This window comes from Pelmatolapia mariae, linkage group LG6 (genome assembly GCF_036321145.2).
Source record: "Pelmatolapia mariae isolate MD_Pm_ZW linkage group LG6, Pm_UMD_F_2, whole genome shotgun sequence".
NCBI lineage: Eukaryota > Metazoa > Chordata > Actinopteri > Cichliformes > Cichlidae > Pelmatolapia > Pelmatolapia mariae.
This window is the reverse complement of record NC_086232.1, coordinates 4,481,806-4,498,813: the sequence shown is the minus strand read 5'-3', so window position 1 is coordinate 4,498,813 and position 17,008 is coordinate 4,481,806. Positions and strand designations below refer to the sequence as shown.

At 40.5% G+C, this 17,008-nt stretch overlaps 1 protein-coding gene across 1 annotated transcript in view; it reads right to left on the bottom strand.

Annotated features, from left to right (window-relative positions):
* The window catches only part of LOC134628875 (heterogeneous nuclear ribonucleoprotein L-like), a 34,744-nt gene extending 19,073 nt beyond the window's left edge, over positions 1 to 15,671 (bottom strand). The window contains exon 1 of the mRNA XM_063475676.1: positions 15,299 to 15,671. Coding sequence (XP_063331746.1) covers positions 15,299 to 15,472 — 174 coding nt within the window. The 5' untranslated portion in view covers positions 15,473 to 15,671. The remainder of the gene's footprint in view (positions 1 to 15,298) is intronic.
* Positions 15,672 to 17,008: the final 1,337 nt, after the last annotated feature.

The following is a 17,008-nucleotide window of genomic DNA, read 5'->3' as shown; positions in this document are numbered from 1 at the left end:
ACACAGTAACAAGCTGACCTCATGTAACACCACGTGTGTTTAAGGGGGGTTGATGAACAGTTTTTTTAAATATATTTTTTTAATATTTTATTTTTGGCTTTTTTTGCACAGAGCAGTGAACAGAAAAGCAGAGGGAGAGAGAGAAAGGGGAAGACATGCGACAAAGCCCTGCAGCATATCGTTCATCCCAGTGAGCTAAACCGGTACCCGGGTTAATGAACAGTTTGAGAAAGTACAGAGAGAAACAGGAAACTGAGAGAGTACAAATAGGCAGTGTATACTGGAAAAAACATAAGTGTAATTCTCACTGATGAACAAAACAATTTTTACAGAACAAAAACTGAACAAGATGATTGTCAAGATATGTTGCCACGGTTAAAACCAGTACAACAGTACAAACAATGGGAAGAAACTGACATTCCAGGGGTAAAGCACTGCAATGGGGTGTTTGGGAAGCATCTAACAGCATATGATTGTGTTGTAAGAACTGTTCACCTGCTGAAAAAATTTCTCTGTATACCCAGTTGGAGCTATGCCAGTTGGTCCCTGATTCTCCAGAATTGTGTGATATTGCGTAGCACTTATGGGCAAATAGTAAATATGATATGGGGGGAAATGAAAGGCGCTCTTTCATTGGTGGTGACTCGTAAGTCTGAGTTCAGACCATGTAAGCATCACTAGAAGCTGTTAATGTCATGAACTGTGTGTGAGGCAGGCAGGACCCAAAAAGCAGACTTGGCAGGCAGGACTTAACACAAAAACACAGCTTTATTGCTGGAATGTTGAAGCAACAAAACTGAACTGGAGAATACAGGAAACTAAACCAACACAGCTGGGTATGAGCAAGATCGTGACCCAGGACAGAGGGAGGGAACAAACGACAGGAGGGAACACAGCTGAACATGAACTAATGAGAGTGGGGAAACAAAAATGAAATGCACTGAACATGGAACGCAAGACTGTCACAATAAAACAGGAAACAAAGAGACGCAGACTGACATGAGCTTGACAATAGAGCATGGAACACACAATAAAAATATATGACAGACTGGGGTGACGGGATGGAAGAATGCGAGAAACATGGGAACAGAGACACCTCTAAGAGGGCAAAGGACAAAGAAACAGCGAGGGCAAGAGGGGACAAGAGAGACCTGACGGGCAGCAGAGACATGGATAAGCATGACAGACAGGGGAGGCCTGAAGTTCCTAACCTCCACACCATATTTGCACAAGTTTCAGAAAGTGATCTGACTTTAGTATAAAGGCCACATACTGCAAAGAATGACGGCCCTTTGGTGGCCCAGATCAGGTTTGCCAGAGGTAACACATGGGCCAGCACAACGCCAGTTGCAGACACACTGGTGATCCTGTGCTGGCGCAGAACACTTTAAGCTCTGGCCCCAGATGTCAGCCTAATGTGTACCTTAATCAAGCCATGTAATAACAATGTGCCAGAACATGCAAAAGTAACATGACAAAACTCTGTTCAGACAGTGAATGGGCAGATGCGTATACAGGGCTTTTCTACTCTCCCAGATTACTCAAAGTGCTCTATACAACATGTCACATTCACCCACTTTCTCTAAACTGAGCACTTCCTAACTACATTCATACTCTTAACATGCAAATTGAAAGAGCCAGGGATCGAACCACTAACCTTCCGATCAGTAGGTGGCCTGCTCTACCGCCTGAGCTATTGCCACCCACTGGCAAAGATGACTAAACCGTTACTAGGTTTTGGATCAAGTGTACACTCACAAACCTGTCAAACCTGCATTTGAAACATTGGCTACCATAGCAGTATAGTATTATAACATGGCATTTGGGTCTTCTAACTAAAATAGGAAAATAGGAACATAAATAGTGCCACCATTGCCAGACCTGGCCCACATCTGGTTGACATACACCCTGCCATGACATCAGTCAGTCAGAAGTGCCAGCTTGATGCCAGATCTGGGCCAGACCTGTTTTCTAAGAGACTGGGCCACAAACCAAACCACAATCGGGACAGATGTGGCATGCCATCACATAAACAGTGCCATCTATCATCTGGATGACATACCACTTACCATGTGTCACAACCCCGGCTCAAGGACGTGACAAGCAAGTGGGAGACCACACACAGGCTTTTAAAGGCTGTAAAATATTTTTTAATAAAAATAAGGTCAAAAAAACTTAAACACAATTTTAATGATATAACAGCCATAACTGAAGCACCAATTGAATATGATGCTACCAGACAGAGAGAAACAGCCAAAGGTTCAGTCAAGGTGGCTTTATATACTGGGACTGGCCTTCTCAGGTGTGCTGCATCTACAATTGGGTCAGCTCCACCTACCACAAACCTGAAAGAAACAGGCAACAAGAAAACCAAAACACAAGGCCAGCCCACTGGCTGTCACACGCATGCTATGTGGGAGTCAGTTTTGCTCTGCTTTTTCCCACATTGCTCTATGGGCTCCCAAATTTTTTTCTTTTTTAACAGTGCACTGAAAGAACTCAGGTTTCAACCCTCCAGAGGATTGAAACCTGGAGGCACGACACGACCACAATTCACCATTCAGTGACATCTTTACTCACGGTTGAAGTACAAACCATAGCTGCAGCTCTCCGCTCACAGCTCGACATCCACATCAACAACAACACAACAATAGGCCCTAGTTCATTTATGTGGATTGGAGCAGTTACCCACATAGCAAGCAGGTCTGGCCTGGATCTGGTATCAAGCCGGCACTGCTGACTTCTGGCATGATAAGACGTATGTCATCCAGATATGGGCCAGGCCTGGCATAGATGGCACTGTCTATGTGATGGCATGCCATATCTGGCTCGATTGTGGTTTGGTTTATGTGGCCCAGGGCCATAGAAAACAGGTCTGGCCCAGATCTGGCATCAAGCTGGCACTTCTGACTGACTGGTGTCATGGCAGGGTGTATGTCAACCAGATGTGGGCCAGGTCTTGCAATGGTGGCACTATTTATGTTCCTATTTTCCTATTTTAGTTAGAAGACCCAAATGCCATGTTGCAATACTATACTGCTATGGTAGCCAATGTTTCAAATGCAGGTTTGACAGGTTTGTGAGTGTACACTTTATCTAAAACCTAGTAACGGTTTAGTCATCTTTGCCAGTGGGTGGCAATAGCTCAGGCGGTAGAGCAGGCCACCTACTGATTAGAAGGTTAGTGGTTTGATCCCTGGTTCGTCCAGTTTGCATGTCAAGAGTGTGAATGTGTATCAATGTAGTTAGGAAGCACTCAATTAAGAGAAAGTGTGTGATTGGGTGAGTGTGGTATGTTGTATAGAGCACTTTAAGTAATCTGGGAGACTCAAGAAGCACTATATAAGAATCAGTCCATTCACTGTCTGAACAGAGTTTCGTCATGTTACTTTTGCACTGTTTTGCATGTTCCGGCACATGTTGTTATTACATGCCTTGATTAAGGTACACATTAGGCTGACATCTGGGGCCAGAGCTGAAACTGTTCTGGGCCAGCAGTGTGTCTACAACTGGCCCGTGGCTCCACACCACTTACAGATGGCCCACATACCGCAAAGAATGACGGCCCTTTGGTGGCCCAGATCAGGTTTGCCAGAGGTAATCCACACATGGGCCAGCACAGGACCACCAGTGTGTATACAACTGGCCTTGTGCTGGCCCATGTGTGGGCCACCTCTGGCAAACCAGGTCTGTCCACCAAAGGGCCGTCATTCTTTGCGGTATGTGGGCCATGTGTAAGCACATTGTGTGGGCAAGATCCGGGCCATACCAATTTTGCTATGTGGGTACGTGCTGATTCCACTCAGGTGCGCCAACCTCCCCCATAGCCCCGCCACAGTCACCTATCTGGGACATATGATCACGTCCAACAGTAAGTCCCTGTCTCTGAAAAGGATTACTGGGAATCAATCCATTCCAAAACCTCAAAAAATGACGAACCATTCATTGTGGGCCACTCTACCACATTCTGTATCTCTGATCCTTTTGCAGCAAAAAACAACTAACTTGGCATTTCCAGTAGCACAGTCTGGTATGAGCTACTTAAAAGATGCTCTGTGCTACACCAAGCTGGGTTTAACACAGTAGGTGTTTTAACCTTGACATTTGACACTACTCCCCACAGAAGTAGATGGTAAACCACATGATTGCATAGTAGCTATATCTGAAATCCGTTCGCCTAGATCTACAGGACACACCACTGGCTAATTCTGATCAGGTGGTCATTGTGAATGGTTTGACATCATGCAACCCAGACACTGGTAAAAATCGAGTAGGATGAGTGTGCGTTGATGGGAAAACAACTAACTGTAAGCTGTGTTTAAGGCCATGATGCACCTCATTATCAGACTGATGCTTACATGACACATGAGGATTTAAACTCCCGACTGCTGAATAGACACAGATTGTCCACACAATCTGTGGTTTTTTTGTTTTTGGTTAACGCTTGTGCAAAGACTGTCCATGCATTACTTATCCCTTTGCAAAAGTTTTAACTTTCTTTTAATAAAACAGTTTTGGTGCTCAGTTTTTTTCCCACAACAGAACACAAACACATATACATGCGCATAAAAAAAACAAAAACAACAAAGGAGTCAGGACAGGAAGCCAGATAGTGATCTTAAACCATGAGAAAAACAGACAAAAAGAGCGTTCCTATACCCCTACCCCCACCCCATGTTAACACTTATCATTTAATCTTCTGTGTGCAGCCGTTAGTCCACAGCAAACCAAGATGCAGTAAGAAGCAGCAGAAATCACGTTTGTCACATTGCAGGATTGTGGCATGTAGCCAGAAAAGATAAGACAAAATGAATGCATTATTTTCTTCTGTATATCACAGCAGTGTGATATGAATCAAGATATCTAAAATTATCACAAGATTCAAGGTCAATAACTGAAAACAAAACAAAGATACTGCTAAAGATTGTAAGTGGTCCTGTTCCTCATACTGCTAATAGAAGAAAAATAAATGTTTTGCAGTTTAGCTTATATGAAATTGGAAGTGCATTCTTGTCATGTTTCACACAAATATATATTGTTAGCTTGGCCGTCAAATAGAAATTTGCCCTTTAAATTTCCCAAATAGTTTTAATTTGATTAACGCGGCACAAAACATACATATACTGATAGTAATGTAATCGGACCAAGCTCCACCTCAACGGATTATTTCAGAAGAGTATTTTAGATTTGTCAGAAGAAGTCTTAGCACAGTTGAGTGCAGTTGCAAAAAAACAAAAAAAACAAAAAAAAAACCTGATGCCTACTGTCGGAAAATCTCACAGTACAGCTTTCTGTCTCAGGAAGAGGTTGAGCAAGCATCACACTTTTTGCAGCCTGACCTTTTTTATACTGCAGGTTGAGGCGGTAAGTTTACTGTGCAGGAAACGCGCTCAAGGTCTGACTGGCCGCAAGCTGTTTTTAAGTCACTGAGGGGATGACGTCTAGAAGGTATGGTAACAGCATCAGTGCAGCACTTTGCATGTATGGACATGCAGATCTGCTGACATAAAGTCCTTTTCATGTGATCAGACATGCTACAGCAACAACCTCTCTTGGTCGCCCACATAACACATCATTTATATAAAATCATTCACATATTTCCAACATGATTAGAACATGATTAATCCAAATCTCCTGAAGATTATTCAAAATTGAATTTCAGACAAATTTATTGCTAACCTATTGGTTTATTTTGCTGAATTCATACCGCATTAGAACTTTCTGACAAGAATTCAGCTACTTTCAGTGTTAAAGGATTTACCTTTAAATTGTAGTGCTTCACTAAAAAGACCAGTAGATTTTACTGTTAACTTTGATTGCTGATCAGTTTTACTTGTTGAACATCTTGATGCTTGCTCAATCATCCAAGTAAGCACATCCCAGAAAGTTGATTCTGTACTTCTGGACAAAGTGAAAATACTACGTCCAGATGGATAGAATCAACTTCTGTGATATCTGTTGATTCATTTTTAAAACTTTTTAAGCTATGCCCATTTTGCCTAACAAACAAAACCCAGGATAAAAATATAAATGTCTCTAATTAGCTCTTTATCATCTACTTGAGGAAAAGGTTTGTTATCACTGATACGGAAGTAGGCACAATGTGTGAAATCCTCACAGCTCATTAGCCTTCAGCCCCTGACATCAAAAACAGTTGATGTCAGAAATATTTAAGACTGTGGTCTCAAAATGATGAGTATATGCTCCACTACACCTACAAAGGAATCCGTTGCTCTAGCAACATTAAACAAGAGGCAGGTGGTTGAATTATGGATGGTGTTGGTGAAGTAGGAGAGGTGTTACCAATGTACTCACAAGCTTTACTTTGTGCTGGTAAAAGCACTGGAATGTGGTTACCATGGTGACATTATAGCTAAGATAGTGACAACATAAAGCTGATGACTTCCCTAATGCTGTGGAAACCATACCTTTGTTTTTTTGGTGAGTGTATGTGTCTTTATCTAGTGTACGAGAAAGAGAGTGTGAGAGAGAGTCTGAGGCTGAACATTCAGTGACATGTTGCTTTCCTGCAACAGACTGCTGCATCATTACAGTTCTATGTGACATTGTGCTTGACGTCTCTTAAGCCTCCCCCACCTTTGAGTCCCTCTTCATCACCTCTTCTCTCTTCATTTTCCTCATTTCGTGTTCTTATTCTTCCTTTATATACCACTCAATATATTATCTTGGTCAGTTTTTAACAAAGCTAAAAAGGTCATGGTGATAGATCATTTATATTTGCCATCACACTATCAAGTACAACCTGGATTCACCACAGGAAAGATTTTTGAATATTTTATTATATATTATTTTTTATTTTATCCAATTATGTATTGTTTTAACCACAAAAAAAGAGTTTAAAGTGGATTATTTTTCTCAAAATCAACATTAGATCATATGTTAAAAAAATGCTCTTGCTCTTAGATCTGGTAGCATTCAGGATATGACTTTAACATCGTCACCAGCACAATAATATCAAGCTTCCTGTATATGTGTTTAATTGCTAGATATATAAAGCTGTAACTCTCTGAAGTGTGGTTTAAAGTTTGAACTTTGCTGCAAATACTTGTCACATCTCCATAATATTTTTTAACTTTTTTAACCCAGAAAAATATGAGATTAAAAGTCTTGTTTGCAAAAGTCTCCTGGCCAAGACAGATATCAGCGGAATCAGCAGCATGCGACAAAGAGTGAAAATCCATAATTACTACCACATTTTTAACTAATGCATAATCATGGGAAAGAAGTGTAAGAGCGTTCATCTATAAAATGCTGAAATAGGAAGCAAGCAACATTTGCAGTGTCTATATAAGGAGTGCCCGTTTACCGCTTTTGTTACAGCGGATACTTCTCTGTAGTCTTTGATAATATGTTGCTGAAGTGTGGTTTCTATCAGAGTACTCCAAATAGCATACCTAGGTGCACAGCCGTCACGCTATGCCAGGCAGGAAAACTAAGAACTTTGCTCCAGATAAATAAAAAAGTAGGATCTGACAAAGTAAGAAAAAGGACTATAATATACACATGGGAGGATAATTCAGAAACAGATCAGAGGTGAGGGCAGAACAAAGGGGGAAGCAATTAACAACAGCTGAAAATGCTATATGGATGTAGCACCATTACATTGCCCATTGGTTTTGGACTCAACTGGCATTTTGAACATTAGTGTTTTGTCTATCATGTTGCTTTTGTTGGTTCCAGAATTGATCTTATATGGATGAAAGAAAGGCATCCTAATTTTGCAGCTAATGCTAGTTACCTCGGTTAGAAAGATACATTCATAAATTGTATTAGTGCAACATGGAAACACAAATATCAACTCATCAGTGCAAAATAATGGATAACAAAACACTAGAATTGCCTTCATTAAAACTGAAGCATAAACGTCTTGGATCATCTGTATTAGAAAGGAAAATCCACAACAATAAACTATTAAAAATGCTCCAAAATACGGCAACAACAGGCACACAGTGATGAGGTCTAGCAAATTTCATTCAAAACATCTGTCAACCACACCCCTAGCTCAATTATCCAGGAAGATGACTTAGAAAAAAATCAGCCCACTTGGAGTTGTTATGAGGGTCAAGCTACCGCTATATATTGTGTCACAGCAGGCCAGGTGGAAGAAAAGCAAAGCCGAGAGAACTAAAGGTCAATTCAAGCTGTTCTACCATGGTGTAGATATAAAGAAAAATGGAGAAGGGATAATCTTGAAGAAAGAATATGTGAATTCCATTGTGGAGGTAAAGAGTGTCAGACAGGATGATGAGTTTGAAGCTGGAAATTAAAAGTGTGATGGTAATTCTTCTCCACAAAGTGAGTTTGTTTCTGGATTAAGAAACAAACCAAAGGAAAAAATTCTGGAGTAAGTGGGATGGAGTGGTAGAGAGTGTCCTCAGGGGGGAGAGACTGGTGATTGGAGACTTTAATGGACAGGTAGGTGAAAATGAGGTGATAAGGAGGTGTTGGGTACACCTGATGGTGTTAAAGACGTTAAGAAGAAGAAATGAGTGAAGACAGAGCCAAGGACTAAGTAGCAAAAGTTGAAGAAGGAAGAATGTTGCACATACTTCAGTTAGACTCTGGGTGGTAGGGAACAGCTACCAAATCAGTTACCATATCTCACAAACAGCTTCTTCCCTTGGGCCATTGTCAACAAACACCATCCCCCCGTATCCCACCTTACCCCTGGCTACTCATCTCACCAATCGGAGCCATGCTATGAATAACCCCGCTCACAAATTGACTTTATTCAGACTGTCTTCTCTTTGCACTACTTCCAAGCATGTTGCAATTTGTTCTCCAATGTGTGCCTTTCTCTTATTTTTGTATATATTTCTCATTTTGTATGTATACCTCTTGATTGTATATATTTCTCCCATTTCCTATTTATTCCTGCTGTCTTTCAGCACAGTTGGTGTGAAGCACCCACAATGTCTTAGTACATGAAGAATGACAATATTCAATAGCTAATCAATTCAATTCAGATCAATTCAATTCATTTCGATTCAATTTTATTTATACAGCACCAAATCACAACAACAGTCACCTCAAGGTGCTTTATATTGTAAGGTAGTCCCTACAATAATACATACAGAGATAAACCAATAATCATATGACCCCCTATGACCAAGCACTTTGGAGACAGTGGGAAGGAAAAAACAGGAAGAAACCTCCAGCAGAACCAGGCTCATGGAGGGGCGGCCATCTGCCATGACCGGTTGGGGTGAGAGAAGGAAGACAGGACAAAAGACATGCTGTGGAAGAGAGCCAGAGATTAGGATCTAAAGACACGCTGGTGGTTTGGAGGAAGTAATTACTGAAGTTAACTTAGGAAGATCAACTGGAGAAAAAGACTCATATGTAGTGAAAAGCTAAAATTATTAACAAGATAATCGACCTCTGTGGGAGTAGTGTTCAGGTAGCTGCTCTGCTCTGTGTTGGTACAGGACATTGAAGATGATAACAGTGGGTGGGTTATATTCTCAAACTTAGTTACAGCACTTTCAGAAAGACGTCTACTGTGATGAAGTCTACTCCCCACTGCTGTGTAATCAGTTATTGTAAATGTAAATGTTATCAGGAAATGATCAGACAGCAGAGGGTTTTCAGGAAACACTGTTAAATGTTCAGTTTCTATGCCATATGTTAAAACAAGATCTAGAGTGTGATTAAAGTGGTGGGTGGGTTCTTTTACATTTTGAGAGAAGCCAATTGAGTCTAATAACAGATTAAATGCAATGTTGAGGCTGTCATTTTTAGCATCTACATGGATGTTAAAATCACCCACAATAATTATTTTATCTGAGCTGAGCACTAAATCAGATAAAAAGTCTGAGAAATCAGACAGAAACTCTGTGTAAGGCCCAGGTGGACGATAGATAATAACAAATAAGACTGGTTTTTGAGTTTTCCAGCTAGGGCAAACAAGACTAAGCATCAGGCTGTCAAATGAATTAAAGGTCTGCCCTGTGCTTCAAGGATTCTGGTAGTTAGAGTGATTCGGGGGTGTTGATTCATTTAAACTAAAGTAATCATCCTGCTGTAACCAGTTTTCTGTAAGGCAGAGTAAATCAATTTGTGGATCAATTATTAAGTCACGGTAGCATAACCACAACAGACCCGATGACCGCAGGTTCATGCTTTTGAGCATTTCACACATTTTATTCTTCTGGTTGCTGTTCACACGCTCAGCTGCAGCTCAACAGCTGCCAACCACATACACCACAACAACAACCACATACTCAGGACCCAGTACTATTTATGCAGGGCAGCACGATGAGCCCATTGCAGCTCCGGTGTGTTGGCTTCTCCTGCAGCTGCGCCACAACTGTGCCCCCCACATTCATGTACTAACAGAGACTTGGAAGAGAGATACCTAATGTTTAATAATCCATATTCCACTGTTTTACTCTTTGGTGCTGTTGAGGATACTCTATTTTTCTTTCTTTGCAATTTTTTATGTTTAGGTTGTTTTTTGCTGGTTTTTAGTTTGTTTTTTGTCAGTTTGGCACAGTAGACACCGTGTCTAAGGGTATGTGGTTTGGGGGGATAATGGGAGGACAGAATTTGCAGAGAGACGGCGAAGACTTCAACTTTGCCTCCTGATCCCAACTCTGGATAGCTACATTTTAGGGGGGGGGGTTAATACATTTGACTATATTTCTAGAAATGAGAGCTGCTCCATCCAAAGTGGGATTGATGCCATCTCTTCTAACAAGACCAGGTTTCCTCCAGAAAGTTTCCCAATTATCTATAATGTATCTATTCTATTCTATTCTGTTGTACTCTATTCTATTCTATACTAGTCTAGTCTATGAATCATAAGTACATACAGTTGTAGCGCAGAGGGAAACGGCCAAGAGGAGGTACTCAGGTACTCACCAAATAACTAGTCAAAGATTTTGAGTTGGTGATGTGCGTCAAGTTAGGATGATTAAGGAAAAAATGGAAGTGTGCTAACAAGCCAATAATGTGTTGAGAAGACTAGGGGTGTGTTTGAGGAGCTGATGAAAATGAATGCGAAAGAAGGACAGTTAGTAAATCAAGAAGAGTACAGGTGTAATAGGATAGTGAGTAATAGGAAGTGAGGGCAGCTATGAAGAAGATGGAGAGTGGAAAGGCAGTTGGTACTTACGGTATACCTGTGGAGAAATAGAGATCTCTAGGAGACAGGACAGTGGAATCTTTGACTAGACTGTTTAACACAATCTTGGAGAGTGAGGGGATATCTTAGGAACAGAGATGTGCGGCAGTACCGATTTTCAAAATCAAGGGTTACAACTACAGAGGGATAAAGCTGATGAGCCATATCATGAGTGGAGAGGTGACAACAACAAGCAGTATACCCTCATGCCAAGAAAAAGCACTACAAATGCAAAGTTTGGCTTGATTGTGCTGATGGAGAAATATAGAGAAGGTCAGAAGAAGTTAAGATGTGTCTTTGAGCATATAGACAAAACATATGAAAGGGTTTCAAGAGAGGATCTGTGCTACTGCATGAGAAAATTATTTTTGATGACAGAGAAATACATTATATTTCCAAAAGTATTTATTCAGCCATCAAAATAATTTAATTCGGGTGTTCCAATCACTTCCATGGGCACAGGTGTATAAAATGAAACACCTATTCCACAGTCATCTGTTAGTGGTATTGTAACAAAGTGGAAATGATAAAAAAATGACAGCAACTCAGCCACAAAGTGGTAGGCCATATAAAGCTATCAATAGCTACAGACCTCCAAACTTCAAGTGACCTTCAGATTAGCTCAAGAACAGTGTGCAGAGTGCTTCATGTAATAGGTTTCCATCACCAAGCAGCTGCATCCAAGCCTTACATCACCAAGCTGAATGCAAAACATCAGATGCAGTTGTGTAAAGCATGCTGCAACTGGACTGGCGTCCCTCTTATCCCCTATTCTCTTTGCAGTGGCAGTGCAAGAGTTTCAGCTGTTGCCTGGCCTGAATTGCTAATTGACCACACTTGGTGAGGTGTGGATAAAGGCATATGTGTGGCAGGTTTTGGAGGGGCATGCCAATTTTGTCTTTATGGTACCAACTGTTTTAGCTAACTTATTTTGTCATTTAAAATAAAAACTATGCTTTTTGAAACTCTGGTGTTCGTCTCCACATTTATGTTGCAGCTTTTGAGCTGGGTCATAACAGGGGACAGGAGAGCAGGAGATGGATGGATTGCAGCTGAATGGGTCTGTGCATGAAAGTGAAGCTGTTAATTTACCACTCCATCATTTTTAATTTAACATTTTGAATTTAAATATAACAAATACCAGACGATGGATTGATAGCATTTTAAATTCATCAAGACCTGGATAATGGATGCAGACGTAGCCACGCCACTCCAAGGATGGGTTTTTTGTTTTAGCATGCGGGGTCTAGCCAGAATGCTTACTGGATACCAGGTGGGAATTGAACTTGTGACCCCTGCTCCAAAAATGTGCAGTCGTACCACTACACTAGCCAGCTGCTAAGCTAGACCATCTGGACTATCTGTACCAACCTCGGTTAACACTGCTTAATTTAAATCATCGCTCGCTGGAATATTTTGGATGAAGGACGTTAGTGGCAAACTAGCTAGCAGGTCGTCAGGGTAACGCTACGAGAGCGTCTCTCAGTATGGGCCTGAAGAAACTGACAGCTGAGGAAGGCGTTGGAGTTTATGACAGAGGAGACTTCTGCTGTCAACCTGCAGCAGAAAGCCGTCCTGGACCTGGTGGAGGAAGTTAAGTCTCCCCCCATCCAGAACGCTGAGAAGAATCAGCAGCTGGCGTACCTGGAGTACCTGAACAGAGTGGCAGATTTGGAGCAGTACACTGAGATGAATGATGTGATCATCACTTGGCTTCACATCAAACCCCGGTCATACACTCGTACGGTTGCCACAGACAGCACGGGGGAGCCTGGAGAGGAAGACGTCAGCTCCACGGAGCATCAAGTGGTCCAAACGAGTCTAAAGGTGTTGAAGTGGACTATAACAACATCAAGGCTTGCCACTCTCTGCCCCGAAAAAATGACAGCGACAAACCGGCCATCATTGTGAGATTTGTTAACAGAAAACACAAAAATGCACTGATAAAACAAGGAAAGAATCTAAAAGGATCCAATGTCTTCATGAATTAACATCTGACAAAACAAAATGCTGACATTGACAGGAAAGCACGTTCCTTGAAAAAACAGGGAAAATTCACAATACATGGACCACAAGCTGTAAAGTATTCGTAAAATCAAAGGAACACTGGAACAAGCCAAAGTGTTGGTCATCAGAAACATTGAGGAGCTGGACAAATACTGGTGTTCATCTTAAACTAGAGGTATGAATACACATGTGACGTGACACACAACACACCATATGGCACAGTCTGAAAGATCTTCTTCTGCATCCAGCAACAAAAACAATATAATTCAATGGAATACTGTTTATGATAAACTGAAACTGAGAACATTTCAGTACACAGACTATAATGTTCTGGACTTGGAAAAGCATATAGACCCAGAAAATAATAATTAATAATATATATAATAAATAATTATCAATATACAAAAGACACTAGAGATCAAATGTGCTCTGATGTCAGCTGATGTCTGGAGAGATGTGCACCTTAATACACAGTCACCACAAAAATACACTACAACCAGTGCAGCACAGCAGGCAAATGAGCTGCCTTTCAATCCTTGCCTACAGATCATCAGAGGAGATTTTGGCTGTAAGATACACACCACAGAGCAGTCAGAAGCCATCAGAGAGCAGACTAATTAAAAAAACAAAACAAAAATAAACAAAAAAAAATGAGTTGGAGGGTAGTTAAAATGTGGACTAAAATTGTGTTTGTCAGCAGGAAGAGGTCTATTCCCATACAGCTTCAAAATGACTTCATCCTTTACCTGTAAACCCTAACAGGAAAAGTCAAAATTGTCTTTATATGCCCTCGCTACCTTGCTTGTCTTTTTATAAAGTGGAAAGAAGCTTCCAGTAGCAAACTCAAAATATGAACATGCAAAAGCAAATTTTGCCGAATGTACTGAAGAGTTAAAACATGTTCTGGATGTTTGATGAAAGGAAGGAGGGCCATAACAGGCACAGAAGTCTATTGCATTCATTTATGGTGACTATATGCTGATTATATCATCTGAATATAAGTACTCAATCAATGTGGGTTTTTTTTTACAGTATGAAGCCACAGCTTTGAGGTAGAACTAAATAACGGTATTTTGCTTGAGGAAAATAATGATCTGTCCAGACTAAGTTTGATAAACTGCTAAACAAATGTGTGTAATAAAAAATAGTAATAGTTCTTAGAACCATATGGTCTTCCTAAAAACAACATAGCTTAATATATGAGCAGGGCCCAGAAAGGAACTGACAGAAACACCAGGCAGGCAAAACACCAGCTACTGGTAGATAAAGCAGTCACTCAAGGCCACTAAAGTGACTGCTGAAAAAGCCGCTAGGAAAGCCTGGGGAGGCCACTAGAGTGATGGAATATGTACACTACAGTGCAGAATCAATATCCAGGCTGAAACAGCAAAGATCCATGAGTAAATCAGGAATACGGCCAGTATTCATCATGTATGTTATGATGCACGAGTACACTTGCTGACTGGATGCACGTCTACAAGTTAACATATAAAGATCTACATGGAGCCCAAAGGAAGGAAGAATGCGAACAAAAAGCTTTAACATAACCATTCATCCATTCATTTTCTTACACTTATTCAATTCAGTTAATTCAAAAAATTATTCATCTTTAAATAGTTTCTAACCAACCAGTCTGGGACATGGTATGGCGGTGTGCTCATCCTGTTAAAAGTTCTTCTCACTCTCCACATATGCTCATATCGTACATCTGCGGGTTTTCTATAATATTGTTGGTTTTTCACCTTACAATACAAAGAGAGTGGACTGTTCTGAATTAGCGCTATAAAATCACAAATGAATTAAACTGAGTTAACACGAAGCTCCGGACTGGTTAACTTCCACCACATTTTTCTTAAGCACGTTAGTGATCGTCGTGACGATGATAACGGGTTACTGCCACGGATGGTGCAACTTTTCTTCACTTGTTCCAAAGTTACGCGTTTATGTAAATAATGAATGATAATAATAAATGTAGAAACTCATTTATATTCCACTCTGACTTTGTACTCTTTCATTTCTCTTGCTGTCTATTTTAATCATTAACATAATTTTTCAGACCCTTCCAGTTGTTTGTAAATCGTATGAAAAAATGTTAAATATTTACATTTTATTTAGATACAGAAGGATTAATATTGTGTGCCTCACCTTCCCTCCGCTCCTGCGGTTCTCAGTGCACCCGTTCCCCGCTGCCTCCTCAGCGGCAGAATCCTCCTCCTCCTTCCCGTCCTCTAGCTCTTTTACACCGGTCTCTTGTTCCGTCCGGAGCCGCTTGGCGACCTGGTAATATCCTTCTTTTCTGTCTTCGCTCTCTTCCATCATAGAAGAGAGGAGAAAGTCACAAATTTTCGGTAAAAAAGGAAGAAGAGACGTTGCACCTGCTACTCTCGCTGTCTCTCGCTGTCTCTCAGGTCAGCTCCAAAGATCGCCAAAACAGGAAGACGTCTTACATTGCTCACTGCGTGTCATGGTTTGTGTTGTCTTGCAGACACACTTATTTTCTTACAACACTGGGTGGCTTTTTGTTGTTCTTGTTTTTCTGTTTTTTGTGTTTTTTTATTGAAACAAATTAGATTTGCCATTTTTGTAGACTCACCTTCACATACCCAAGAGGTAGTGATGGGCAGTCTGGGTCTTTTCTAAGATTCGTCTCTTTTGGCTTGCCTGCCTTAAACGCAGATTAAGCGGGTTTATATGTGTCCGTCTTTTCGGTCGCACAGATGGGGGAGAGCGGTTTTCACACATACCTCCTGTGCAGTCCCCCAAGATCCTGACTGCGTGTTGCTGGACGCGGATGACGTACACCAGATAACATGTTAAATAAATAGATGTTAATTTTTCTTAAGGTCTAAAACTTCATTATGATCAAGATTGAAATGTTAATGCTAAAGAAATCTTAAATAAAAGTTAAAAAAGCCTACAGTGCGATAGTAATGACATTGGAATAATACTGATTTATAATTATCCCGTTATTATTGCTTGTTGATCTATTTATAGTTGGCCAGATCACCACTATCAGATTGAAAAATCATTGATTTATAGTTGAACAAATTAAAGCTGCTATCATTTAGACTATTCTGTAGCACCCCTCTCACAGTGGTACAATCTATGTGGCCACAATTGAAAAGTCACTGATTTATAGTTGAGGGGAAATTATTAAGCATAAGCAATTGCCAAGTTGATTGGTCAGACAAGTGGCTGAATCATAGGGTAGTTCACAAGAACAGGATAACCGCAATAAAAACTTCAAAGATGATAATAATAATAATAATAATAATAATAATAATAATAATAATAATATTACTTGAATAGCAGAGACTGTGATTGGATATTTTTTAATAGTTTTTAATATGGTTTCACCTCAGCTGATGGTATGTTAGAACTTCGCTGTCTTTTGGCTGGCTCACAAACCAACAAGAAGATGAGCACGAGTGGCCCACAGACCCGTTTTTGTACATACTTTGCACACTGCCTCCATCTGACAACAGAGCAGGCAGACAGACAAGACCCTGGAGTAGAGCAGACAGCGAATGCACACCCTCTGCTGACGCTGCTCTGATAGATTTTTTTTTTGCTAATTATGCACTCAACCTTTCTGTCTCCAATATCACAGAAATGCAGCCAGTTGCTGCTTCTTTTGTGATCGTCTGCCAAAAAGTGATTTCTGGCGGTTCTATGTGTTTGTGTTTTTTTATGCCAAATATCTTTGCTTATGTTGATAAACAGTCTGCAGTCAACAGGATTTACAAAGGGACTACATATAAAAAATTTTAAAAAATGAACTGTTTTGCAAGGATTTTTATGCATCTGCATTGTTGTATTTACAACCGTTTAAATACCGACAATCAACATTTTGGC